The sequence below is a fragment of the Coregonus clupeaformis genome, chromosome 27 (genome assembly GCF_020615455.1).
Source record: "Coregonus clupeaformis isolate EN_2021a chromosome 27, ASM2061545v1, whole genome shotgun sequence".
Lineage (NCBI taxonomy): Eukaryota > Metazoa > Chordata > Actinopteri > Salmoniformes > Salmonidae > Coregonus > Coregonus clupeaformis.
In genome coordinates this window covers 440,909-454,943 of record NC_059218.1, presented here as the reverse complement: position 1 = coordinate 454,943, position 14,035 = coordinate 440,909, and the positions used below count along the sequence as shown (strand labels likewise).

General features: G+C 43.1%; 1 protein-coding gene across 1 annotated transcript in view; it reads right to left on the bottom strand.

The window, feature by feature from the left end:
* Positions 1-13,050, bottom strand: part of LOC121541119 (protein CutA homolog) — a 29,282-nt gene extending 16,232 nt beyond the window's left edge. Inside the window, exons 1-3 of the mRNA XM_041850098.2 lie at positions 12,995-13,050; positions 12,674-12,844; positions 10,456-10,604 (exon numbers count right to left, since the gene is read on the bottom strand). Of these exons, the coding sequence (XP_041706032.1) occupies positions 10,456-10,604; positions 12,674-12,778 (254 nt within the window). The 5' untranslated portion in view covers positions 12,779-12,844; positions 12,995-13,050. The remainder of the gene's footprint in view (positions 1-10,455; positions 10,605-12,673; positions 12,845-12,994) is intronic.
* Positions 13,051-14,035: the final 985 nt, after the last annotated feature.

Here is a 14,035-nt window from a genome sequence, read left to right as displayed (position 1 = left end):
GACTGTTCCTTTTTTACGGTACAGCATCCTGTTTATGTTTAGCCTCAGCCCAAACTTTGTCGCCATTACCAGCTGTTGTCTTAGCTTTCTCGAATTACACCTGTGATTGCTTTATGCCTCTCTCCCATGTCAATATGCCTTGCTTATTGCTGTTTCGGTTATTTCTTATTGTACTATTTCACTGTAGACCCGCCAGCCCAGCTAAACCTGCCTTAGATAGCTCCTTTGTCCCACCCCCCATACACGCAGAGAGCGACTCAATCGGTTCCTCCAGTGATGCTATCTCCTTCATCGTTACCCAACGCTTAGGTTTACCTCCACTGTACTCATATCCTTCCATATTCTTTTCTGTACATAATGCCCTGAATCTATTCTACAACGCCCGGAAACCTGCCCCTTTTTTTCTCTGTACCCAACGCACTAGAAGACCAGTACTTAAAGCCTTTAGCCATATCCTTATTCTACTCCTCCTCTGTTCCTCTGGTAATGTAGAGGTTAACCCAGGCCCTGTAGCCCCCAGTATCACTCCTACTCCCCAGGCGTTATCATTTGTTGACTTCTGAAATCGTAAAAGCCTTGGTTTCTTGCACGTTAATATCCGAAGCCTCCTCCATAAGTTTGAGTTATTCACTGCGTTAGCACACTCCACCAACCCTGATGTTCTAGCAGTGTCTGAATCCTGGCTTAGGAAGGCCACCAAAAATTCAGAAATTTCCATCCCCAACTAGAACATTTTCCGTCTCGATAGAACTGCCGAAGGGGGTGGGGTTGCAATCTACTGTAGAGATAGCCTGCAGAGCTCTATCGTACTATCCAGGTCTGTGCCCAAACAGTTTGAGCTTCTACTTCTAAAAATCCACCTTTCCAGAAATAAGTCTCTCACTGTTGCCGCTTGCTACAGACACCCCTCAGCCCCGAGCTGTGCCCTGGACACCATATGTGAACTGATTGCCCCCCATCTATCCTCAGAGTTCGTACTGCTTGGTGACCTAAACTGGGATATGCTTAACACCCCGGCCAACCTACAATCTAAACTAAATGCCCTCAATCTCAAAAAAATTATCAACGAACCTACTAGGTACAACCCTAAATCTGTAAACATGGGCACCCTCATAGATATCATCCTGACAAATGTACCCTCTAAATACACCTCCACTGTCTTCAACCAGGATCTCAGCGATCACTGCCTTATTGCCTGCGTCCGTAATGGGTCCGCGATCAAACGACCACCCCTCATCACTGTCTAACGCTCCCTAAAACACTTTAGCGAGCAGGCCTTTCTAATTGACCTGGCCCGGGTATCCTGGATGGTTATTGACCTCATTCCGTCAGTAGAGGATGCCTGGTTATTCTTTAAAAGTGATTTCCTCTCAATCTTAAATAAGCATGCACCATTCAAAAGATTCAGAACTAAGAACAGATATAGCCCCTGGTTCTCCTCAGACTTGACTGCCCTTGAACAGCACAAAAACATCCTGTGGCGTACTGCATTAGCATCGAACAGCCCCCGCGATATGCAACTTTTTAGGGAAGTCAGGAACCAATATACACAATCAGTTAGGAAAGCAAAGGCTTTCAAACAGAAATGTGTATCCTGTAGCACTAACTCCAAAAAGTTTTTGGACAAGTCCATGGAAAATAAGAGCACCTCCTCCCAACTGTCCACTGCACCGAGGCTAGGAAACACTGTCACCACCGATAAATCTACAATAATCGAGAATTTCAACAATCATTTTGCTATGGCTGGCCAAGCTTTCCACCTAACTACCACTAACCCGGCCACCAGCTCTGCAACCTCCGCTGCAACTTGCCCATGCCCCCCCCGCTTCTCCTTCACACAAATTCAGACAGCTGATGTTCTGAAAAATCTGGACCCCTACAAATCAGCTGGGCTAGACAATCTGGACCCTTTCTAAAATTCGCAGCCGAAATTGTCGCAACCCCTATTACTAGCCTGTTCAACATCTCTTTCGTAATGTCTGAGATCCCCAGAGATTGGAAAGCTGCCGCGGTCATTCCCCTCTTCAAAGGGGGTGACACTCTAGATCCAAACTGTTATAGACCGATATCCATCCTGCCCTGCCTTTAGAAAGTTTTTGAAAGCCAAGTTAACAAACAGATCACCGACCATTTCGAATCCCACCGTACCTTCTCCGCTATGCAATCCGGTTTCCGAGCTGGTCATGGGTGCACCTCAGCCACGCTCAAGGTCCTAAACGATATTATAAATGCGATCGATAAAAGACAGTACTGCGCAGCCGTCTTCATCGACGTGGCCAAGGCTTTTGACTCTGTCAACCATCGCATTCTTATTGGCAGACTAAATAGCCTTGGTTTCTCTAATGACTGCCTCGCCTGGTTCACCAACTACTTCTCAGATAGAGTTCAATGTGTCACATCGGAGGGCCTGTTGTCTGGACCTCTGGCCGTCTCTATGGGGGTGCCACAGGGTTCAATTCTCGGGCCGACTCTATTCTCTGTGTATATCAATGATGTCGCTCTTGCTGCTGGTGACGCTCGGATCCACCTCTATGCGGACGACACCATTTTGTATACATCTGGCCCTTCATTGGACACTGTGTTAACAAACCTCCAAACGAGCTTCAACGCCATACAACACTCCTTCCGTAGCCTCCAACTGCTCTTAAACACTAGTAAAACTAAATGCATGCTCTTCAATCGAACGCTGCTGGCACCCGCCCACCCAACTAGAATCACTACTCTCGGCGGGTCTGACCTAGAGTATGTGGACAACTACAAATACATAGGTGTCTGGTTAGACTGTAAACTCTCCTTCCAGACTCACATTAAGCATCTCCAATCAAAAGTTAGATCTAGAATCGGCTTCCTATTTCGCAACAAAGCCTCCTTCACTCATGCTGCCAAACATGCCCTCGTAAAACTGACTATCCTACTGATCCTTGATTTCGGCGATGTCATTTACAAAATAGCCTCCAACACTCTACTCAGCAAATTGGATGTAGTCTATCACATTGCCATCCGTTTTGTCACCAAAGCCCCATATACTACCCACCATTGTGACCTGTACGCTCTTGTTGGCTGGCCCTCACAACATATTTGACGCCAAACCCACTGGCTCCAGGTCATCTATAAATCAATGCTTGGCAAATCCCCGTCTTATCTTAGCTCACTGGTCACCATAGCAACACCCACCCGTAGTCTGCGCTCCAGCAGGTATGTCTCACTGGTCATCCCCAAAGCCAACACCTCCTTTGGCCGCCATTCCTTCCAGTTCTCTGCTGCCAATGACTGGAACAAACTGCAAAAATCTCTGAAGCTGGAGACTCTTATCTCCCTCACTAACTTTAAGCGTCAGTTGTCAGAGCAGCTTACCGATCACCGCACCTGTACACAGCCTTTCTGAAATTAGCACACCCAACTACCTCATCCCCATATTGTTATTTATTTTGCTAATTTGCACCCCAGAATCTCTTTTTGCACATCATCTTTTGCACATCTATCATTCCAGTGTTATACGAAATTGTAACTATTTTGCACTATGGCCTATTTATTGCCTAACCTCCATAACTTACTACATTCGCACACACTGTATATATATTTTCTGTTGTATTTTTGACTTTATGTTTTGTTTACCCCATATGTAACTCTGTGTTGTTGTTTTTTTATCGCACTGCTTTGCTTTATCTTGGCCAGGTCGCAGTTGTAAATGTGAACTTGTTCTCAACTGGCTTACCTGGTTAAATAAAGGTGAAATAAAAACGTAAAAGAAAATCTGCCAAACCCAGATTAGTCCGTCGGACTGCCAGATGGTGAAGCGTGATTCATCACTCCAGAGAATGCGTTTCCACTGCTCCAGAGTCCAGCTGACGCTTGGCATTACGCATGGTGATCTTAGGCTTGTGTGCGGCTGCTCATCCATGGAAACCCATTTCATGAAGCTCCCGACTAACAGTTCTTCAGCACTTGGCGGTCCCGTTCTGTGAGCTTGTGTGGCCTACCACTTCGCGGCTAAGCCGTTGTTGCCCCTAAATGTTTCCACTTCACAATAACAGCACTTACAGTTGACCGGGGCAGCTCTAGAAGGGCAGAAATTTGATGAACTGACTTGTTGGAAAGGTGGCATCCTATGACGGTGCCACGTTGAAAGTCACTGAGCTCTTCAGTAAGGCCATTCTACTGCCAATGTTTGTCTATGGATATTGCATGACTGTGCGCTCGATTTCATACACCTGTCAGCAACGGGTGTGGCTGAAATAGCCAAATCGACTAATTTAAAGGGGTGTCCACATACCGTTGTATGTATAGTGTATGCTGTGTAGTAAATATTTCAGCTTTATTTTCCTGTAAAGTACATTGCGTTGCATTCCATGTCTGAAATATGCTCTATAAATAAAGCTTGATTTGGTTTAGATAAAAGATGAACTACTGTCCAACAGATTGAAATATTACAGTATAGGACATTGTGTGTGAAACATGCCATTTCAGATGCAGCTCTGCCATTAGTTGAAGGCGGCAAATCCAATAGTTTCTGAAAAGTAGTCACTTTCTAAGATCTGTATTTAAATAATTTAAAAAGATTTACATTTTTCAGACCTGTATTTAAATAGTTGTAGTCACCTCCAACGTAACTATTTGTTCTGCCAAAATAAATGTTACTTTACACAAAGCATATTTAAAACTATAGTTATCCCAGGTCTGCTCCACACTGCCCTCTCCCACCTGGACAAGCGGAACACCGATGTGAGAAGGCTGTTCATTGACCATAGCTCAGCGTTCAACTCCATAGTTCCCTCAAAGCTCATCACTAAACTCAGGACCCTGGGACTGAACACTTCCCTCTGCAACTGGATCCTGGACTTCCTGACGGGCCACCCCCAGGTGGTGAGGGTAGGCAACAACTCATCCGCCACACTGACCCTCAACACGGGGACCGTCAGGTGTGTGTGTTTAGTCCCATTCTGTACTCCCTGTTCACCCATGACTGCGTGGCCACGCCAAACTCCATCATTACGTTTGCTGACGACAAGACAGTGGTTGGCCTGATCACCGACTACAAAGAGACAGCCTATAGGGCGGAGGTCAGTGACCTGGCAGTGTGGTGCCAGGACAATAACCTCTCCCTCAATGTCAGTAATACAAAGGAGCTGATCTTGGACTACAGGAAACGGAGGGCTGAGCACACCTCCATCCACATCGACAGGGCTGTAGTGGAGCAGGTCGAGAGCTTCAAGTTCCTCGGCATCCACTATGGAATTATCATGGACCACAAACACCAACACAGTCATGAAGAAGGCACGACAACACCTCATCCCCCTCAGGAGGCTGAAAAGGTTCAGCATGGGCTCTCAGATTCTCAAAAAGTTATACAGATGCACCATTGAGAGCATCTTGACTGGTTGCATCAGCACTTGGTATGGCAACTGCTTGGCATCCGACCGCAATGCGCTACAAAGGGTTGTGCGTACGGCCCAGTACATCACTGGGGCCAAGCTCCCTGCCATCCAGAACCTCTATACCAGGCGGTGTCAGAGGAAGGCCTTAAAAATGGTCAAAGACTCCAGCCACCCAAGTCATAAACTATTCTCTCTACCGCACGGCAGGCAGTACTGTTGCACCAAGTCTGGAACCAACAGGACCCTGAACAGCTTCTACCCCCAAGTCATAAGACTGCTAAATAGTTAGTTACATAGTTCACCAAATAGCTACCCGGACTATCTGCATAAACCCTTTTTGCACTAACACTTTTGACTCATCACATACGCTGCTGCTACTGTTTATTACAGTGAGGGAAAAAGGTATTTGATCCCCTGCTGATTTCGTACGTTTGCCCACTGACGAAGACATGATCAGTCTATAATTTTAATGGTAGGTTTATTTGAACAGTGAGAGACAGATTAACAACAAAAAAATCCAGAAAAACGCATGTCAAAAATGTTATGAATTGATTTGCATTTTAATTAGGGAAATAAGTATTTGACCCCTCTGCAAAACATGACATAGTACTTGGTGGCAAAACCCTGGTTGGCAATCACAGAGGTCAGACGTTTCTTGTAGTTGGCCACCAGGTTTGCACACATCTCAGGAGGGATTTTGTTCCACTCCTCTTTGCATATCTTCTCCAAGTCATTAAGGTTTCGAGTCTGACGTTTGGCAACTCGAACCTTCAGCTCCCTACACAGATTTTCTATGTGATTAAGGTCTGGAGACAGGCTAGGCCACTCCAGGACCTTAATGTGCTTCTTCTTGAGCCACTCCTTTGTTGCCTTGGCTGTGTGTTTTGGGTCATTGTCATGCTGGAATACCCATCCACGACCCATTTTCAATGCCCTGGCTGAGGGAAGGAGGTTCTCACCCTAGATTTGACAGTACATGGCCCCGTCCATCGTCCCTTTGATGCGGTGAAGTTGTCCTGTCCCCTTAGCAGAAAAACACCCCTAAAGCATAATGTTTCCACCTCCACGTTTGACGGTGGGGATGGTGTTCTTGGGGTCATAGGCAGCATTACTCCTCCTCCAAACACGGCGAGTTGAGTTGATGCCAAAGAGCTCGATTTTGGTCTCATCTGACCACAACACTTTCACCCAGTTCTCCTCTGAATCATTCAGATGTTCATTGGCAAACTTCAGACGGCCCTGTATATGTGCTTTCTTGAGCAGGGGAACCTTGCGGGCGCTGCAGGATTTCAGTCCTTCACGGCGTAGTGTGTTACCAATTGTTTTCTTGGTGACTATGGTCCCAGCTGCCTTGAGATCATTGACAAGATCCTCCCGTGTAGTTCTGGGCTGATTCCTCACCGTTCTCATGATCATTGCAACTCCACGAGGTGAGATCTTGCATGGAGCCCCAGGCCGAGAGAGATTGACAGGTCTTTTGTGTTTCTTCTATTTGCGAATAATCGCACCAACTGTTGTCACCTTCTCACCAAGCTGCTTGGTGATGGTCTTGTAGCCCATTCCAGCCTTGTGTAGGTCTACAATCTTGTCCCTGACATCCTTGGAGAGGTCTTTGGTCTTGGCCATGGTGGAAAGTTTGGAATCTGATTGATTGATTGCTTCTGTGGACAGGTGTCTTTTATACAGGTAACAAGCTGAGATTAGGAGCACTTCCTTTAAGAGTGTGCTCCTAATCTCAGCTCGTTACCTGTATAAAAGACACCTGGGAGCCAGAAATCTTTCTGATTGAGAGGGGGTCAAATACTTATTTCCCTCATTAAAATGCAAATCAATTTATAAAATGTTTGATATGCGTTGTTCTGGATTTTGTTGTTTTTATTCTGTCTCTCACTGTTCAAATAAACCTACCATTAAAGTTATAGACTGATCAAATATCTTTGTCAGTGGGCAAACGTACAAAATCAGCAGGGGATCAAATACTTTTTTCCCCTCACTGTATGTATGATGTTGCCTAGTCACTTTATCCCTACCTCTACACTACCGGTCAAAAGTTTTAGAACACCTAATCATTCAAGGGTTTTTCTTTATTTTTACTATTTTCTACATTGTAGAAGGGTGGCTATTTGAAGAATCTCAAATATAAAATATATTTTTATTTGTTTAACACTTTTGGGGTTACTACATGATTCCATATGTGTTATTTCATAGTTTTGATGTCTTCACTATTATTCTACAATGTAAAAATAGTAAAAATAAAGAAAAAACATTGAATGAGTAGGTGTTCTAAAACTTTTGACCGGTAGTGTATGTACATACAGTGGGGAGAACAAGTATTTGATACTGCAGATTTTGCAGGTTTTCCTACTTACAAAGCATGTAGAGGTCTGTAATTTGTATCATAGGTACACTTCAACTGTGAGAGATGGAATCAAAAAAAAAAATCCTGAAAATTAAAGTAAGTAATTTGCATTTTATTGCATGACGTAAGTATTTGATACATCAGAAAAGCTGAACTTAATATTTGGTACAGAAACCTTTGTTTGCAATTACAGAGATCATACGTTTCCTGTAGGTCTTGACCAGGTTTGCACACACTGTAGCAGGGATTTTGGCCCACTCCTCCATACAGACCTCCAGATTCTTCAGGTTTCGGGGCTGTCGCTGGGCAATACGGACTTTCAGCTCCCTCCAAAGATTTTCTATTGGGTTCAGGTCTGGAGACTGGCTAGGCCACTCCAGGACCTTGAGATGCTTCTTATGGAGCCACTCCTTAGTTGCCCTGGCTGTGTGTTTCGGGTCGTTTTCATGCTGGAAGACCCAGCCACGACCCATCTTCAATGCTCTTACTGAGGGAAGGAGGTTGTTGGCCAAGATCTCGCGATACATGGCCCCATCCATCCTCCCCTCAATATGGTGCAGTCGTCCTGTCCCCTTTGCAGAAAAGCATCCCCAAAGAATGATGTTTCCACTTCCATGCTTCACGGTTGGGATGGTGTTCTTGGGGTTGTACTCATCCTTCTTCTTCCTCCAAACACGGCGAGTGGAGTTTAGACCAAAAAGCTATATTTTTGTCTCATCAGACCACATGACCTTCTCCCATTCCTCCTCTGGATCATCCAGATGGTCATTGGCAAACTTCAGACGGGCCTGGACATGCGCTGGCTTGAGCAGGGGGACCTTGCTTGCACTGCAGGATTTTAATCCATGATGGCGTAGTGTGTTACTAATGGTTTTCTTTGAGACTGTGGTCCCAGCTCTCTTCAGGTCATTGACCAGGTCCTGTCGTGTAGTTCTGGGCTGATCCCTAACCTTCCTCATGATCATTGATGCCCCACGAGGTGAGATCTTGCATGGAGCCCCAGACCGAGGCTGATTGACCGTCATCTTAAACTTCTTCCATTTTCTAATAATTGCGCCAACAGTTGTTGCCTTCTTACCAAGCTGCTTGCCTATTGTCCTGTAGCCCATCCCAGCCTTGTGCAGGTCTACAATTTTATCCCTGATGTCCTTACACAGCTCTTTGGTCTTGGCCATTGTGGAGAGGTTGGAGTCTGTTTGATTGAGTGTGTGGACAGGTGTCTTTTATACAGGTAACGAGTTCAAACAGGTGAAGTTAATACAGGTAATGAGTGGAGAACAGGAGGGCTTCTTAAAGAAAAACTAACAGGTCTGTGAGAGACGGAATTCTTACTGGTTGGTAGGTGATCAAATACTTATGTCATGCAATAAAATGCAAATTAATTACTTAAAAATCATACAATGTGATTTTCTGTATTTTTGTTTTAGATTCCGTCTCTCACAGTTGAAGTGTACCTATGATAAAAATGACAGACCTCTACATGCTTTGTAAGTAGGAAAACCTGCAAAATCGGCAGTGTATCAAATACTTGTTCTCCCCACTGTATCTACCTCAATTACCTCATACCCCTGTAAATCGACTCGGTACTGGTACCCGTGTATATAGCCAAGTTATCGTTACTCATTGTGTATTTATTCCTTGTGTTATTATTTTTCTATTATTTCCCTTTTTTTCTCTCTGCATTGTTAGAAGCACTTGTAAGTAAGCATTTCACTGTTAGTCTATACCTGTTATTTACGAAGCATGTGACCAATAACATTTGATTTTTTTACTTGATTTGACTGCTCTAACCTGTGAAGACAGGAGGGAGGATGGACATTTACATTTTGGCTTGTTTGAAAGCTACTCAGTGTTCTCTCCAGGCAGGCACACAGTAAACAGAGAACAGCTCATTTACATGCACCACAGACACAGGGAGAGAGGAAGCTGCACTCACAGTAGTACTCCACTGGCTTATGGCTTTCACATCTTACTCACTTATTTCCTATAAATCCTGAAAGAGAAAGAAATAATAAGAGCTTATGTCTGAAGTGAATGTAACATCACTCAGTATTCCGGAATGCTCTAAATAAGCATTTATTTATTCATTTATTCTTTATTCTATTTTTTTGTGAGTCATCTACATATGGGAGCGAGCTGACGCATTGTTGAAATACTAATTACCTAGCATATATTCTAGTTAGCGGTTAGACATATCACATGGGTGATATTAATAGGGCCAGGAGTTTTTCCTGACCAAGTGACCTCACCAGGTAAAATCTCTGGCCTCTATACCGAGACCGGTCTCGAGTACTACAACACCGCAGTGTAGTATTGTGTTGTTACAGTGTAATAATGGTTTGCTGTCCCAACCTGGTCTCAGAGCATTTTGTATTATTCTGTATGTAAATCTGAGAAACTCAGTTTAGTATGATAACTTAGGTTTCGTATGGTATGCATTAATTTGTGGTTATCCATCACCCATTTCGTATGATATGTTACAAATTACAATTCGTATTATATGTTACGAATTAGAAAACGTACAATATGTAACGAATTTGCAAAATGTAGGATGTGTTACGAATTCTAGCTAGGTGGCTAACGTTAGCTAGCTTGATAACGTTATTTAGGCTTATGTAACCATACCAAACATAACATATCATACTAATTTGAGTACACTGGTTTTACAGTTACTATATTATGTCTAGTCTATGAGACCAGGCTGGCTGTCCTGTAGCTTACCTGCCTATGTCCTTGGCTGCCTGTTCGTTGGGGCAGTTGATGAGGAGGACAGAGTGGTGTCCAGGTACGTAGCTCCCCATGAAGGCAGAATGGAGCTGGACACCGAGGGCTCTCAGCATGGGATACATGGACATGGTCAACACCATTCCCTGGAGAAGAGGACGGAAAGAAGAACAGCAACACAAGTCACTTTAATACAATCATAGGTGTCACCCTCACGGTAACAAATTGCTGTAAATGTACAGCAAAACTTTCACAGTTAGCTAATGTAATTCTAAATTACAGTACCGTACTGTTCCGCTACCCTGCTTTAGAATTACAGCAGCATACTGTGAATTATGGTGCATTGGCTCATTAACATATTTTAAGTGGCTATTTTTGTTGCACCCGTTAGTGAGAATGCTGTACCAATTGAACTGATTTAAAGTACAGTATATAGGGTACAGATCAGAATGACAGTGTGTCGTAAACCGCTAATTGTTGAATATTTAGCAGTGTCCTTTTGATTTGTTTTGCCCTGTAATCACAGCCAGTTTGGAAGCCTTTGTTTAGGCCTCTAGAAGTTATTAAACATAAAATATTCATAAATATACTGTAATATACAAATACCTAGCAGCCAACATGCTTGTACTAATCCCATGTAATTACCGTAAAATACCAACATGATTACAGTAGCATTTATTTTCTTACAGTATAGTATGCTAATTTCACAGTTTTGTACTATGTCATTGCTCTGCATTTTACAGTAACTTACAGGAAGCTGGTGGCAAGTTACTGTGAATATTACAGTAATGTACTTTGCATTAGCCAGAGATGGGCAAAGATACATCCAAAAGGTATCTTGTTACAAATACAGGATATTTTGAAGACCAATGTATCCTTAACTAAAACAACATTCCCAGTAAAGGATATAGAAATGTTTTACTTGCTATGACTGTGATATGTGTTTTTTTTAAATCAACCTTAGATGAATGCACTGACTGGAAGTCGCTCTGGACAAGAGCGTCTGCTAAATGACCAAAATGTAGTTCAGCCAGTTAAATACAAATTACAAAATAGGTATTGGAAGTATTGAAATACCTATATCAAATACATGTAACAGAAATACTGCCCGTCGTTGGCACTACCTGCACTGTAAATCTGCAACAGTTTACTAACCACTCTGCTTCCAGGATTGCACTATAAATTCTAGAAATACAGCATGTTACTGTAGTCAGATGTTCCAGTAATAGGCTGTACATTTGTGTTACAGTAAAAGTCCTGTAAATCTACAGTAATTTACTGGCTTCTGTGCTGTCAGTAAAATACTATAAATTTACAGTAACCTTCTGGCTACTGTGCTGCCTGTAATTTCCTTTAAAAATTACAGGAAATGTTTTACAGTGCACCTTGAGATGGTAGTAATGATGATGCCATAACAAAGTAATGCTTTTACATATATTTTTATTTAACCTTTATTTACTCAGAATACCTGTTTCCCCAAGGGAGAAACATGTTGCCCTTAATCACAGATATAGTATTAGATACAGTACCCTACCACAAATCCTAACCTTAACCATTAGTGAGCTGAACAAATATCTGAACCTGCATCAGTGTTTATAGGGACATCTTCCCACTATATGCCTACATCACGTCTCTGAGTTGAGGTCACTTCAGGACATGTTGTGAAAGGAGTCAGCACCCTGATGGAAAGGAGTCCCGACCCTGGTGGTCATTCATTGGTCAGTGAACAAAGCCAGGTATTATCCCTATAACTGTCCTCTCAGAATGCTGGAATGCTGTGTATGGGATACAGCTTGGTGACTCTCTCTGTCCTCTATCCTCGTATTATTGCACTGCCACAGCTGAATGGTTAGTTGGAACAGACAGTGGCCAATTTATAATCCGCTCTCTGTCTCTGCAGCCTCTATCTCTGCTTCATTGCAAGCGGCATGGCATGAGATGGAATGATTAGCGTTTCACTCCATATTAAAGTGACCCCACTTCCCCGTCCAAAACATCCGTCAATATTGTTTATTATAAAATAGACACATTTCACGTAGGCCAATTAAATACATATGTGACTAGGCCAATTTGGTGAGGGTTGCCCTATATAATTTAACTGATCTTATATAGCTAATTTGTTAATTATTGCAACAAAACTGCATTCCAACGCGTTAATAATTTGCCACCTGCTGGATACATTATATAATTTTATTCAACAAAATAATTAACTTACCATACAGATCACGAACAATCCCAAACGACAGAGAGTTTGAGCTAGGAACTCCCTGTGACATCTTGGGTACAGCCAGTCCATTTTACTGCCAGCAACAAATGTCATTCTGACCGAGTTATTCAAACTGTCAGGTCCGGGAGAGAGTGAGGTCGAGAACAGAGGCACCTTGTCCTGGAGAAGGGGAGAGTAGGCAGCTAACTTCTAGGCAGCTATGTGCTTACCCTCACCAATAAAGTTCTCACTTCATAGTCTGCGAGTCATTTCTTGTGAATAATAGTCTATTTTTAATGTGCAAAATCTGCAAAAGTAAACTTTACTCACTTTTCTGCTGGTGAAGCCACATTTCTGTGGATCAGCGCAGTGACAGGTAGGTAGGATAGGACGGTCAAAGGCAACAAGAATCCGCTTGTCATTGGATGTTTGACACTTTCTGATACACCAGCGTCCAATCAAACACCGGTTTTGCCCAGGTCGCTACCCGAACTCCTGGCATAAGCAGCTTTTGCTCTGTAATAAACAAGTGCTTTTCGCTGGATTCGTGATAGAGAATAGAGAGAGGGAGGTATGTTGTTTGCAGATTAGGAATATAAACGGTTTAATTTTTGTGGGCTATACTGTAGGCCCGCTTGTTTGACAGGAACAATTTAGTAGATCTGCCAAAAATATGCACGATAAAACAGCTCCGTTGACCTGCAAACCAACATCAGGGCCAAGGCATCAACAACACAATAATGGTTGAGTTTATTGAACAGGCAATTCGTAATTGTAAAATACATTAATATGTTATGATAAAAACAATGACATAATGACATGCCCTAAAAGTATTGCCACCACTTCTTTAATCGTTTTAACACAGCTAATCGCTCACTGTGAATAAATAGATAATTTGAGGAACTTGGTTTTCTTTATCATTGGCATCAGACATCTTCTTCCATTATTCAAGACACTGGCTGCTTTCAGATTCTCTACCCTGGCTTCACCCAGTTAGGGAGAAGGGTAGAGAATTGGAATATAGCCACTGACTTCCAATAAGGGCACATCCACAGAGGGCATGGTGGAGGTCTTTGACAGGGCACACCCTTTAAATAAAATAAAATGTATTTATAAAGGCCTTTTTACATCAGTAGATGTCACAAAGTGCTATACAGAAACCCAGCCTAAAACCCCAAACAGCAAGCAATGCAGATGGAGAAACACGGTGAGTAGGAAATACTCCCTAGAAAGGCAGAAACCTAGGAAGAAACCTAGCGAAGAACCAGGCTCTGAGGGGTGTCCAGTCCTCTTCTGGCTGTGCCGGGTGGAGATTATAAGAGTACATGGCCATTAAGGACAGATTGTTCTTCAAGATGTTCAAACGTTCAT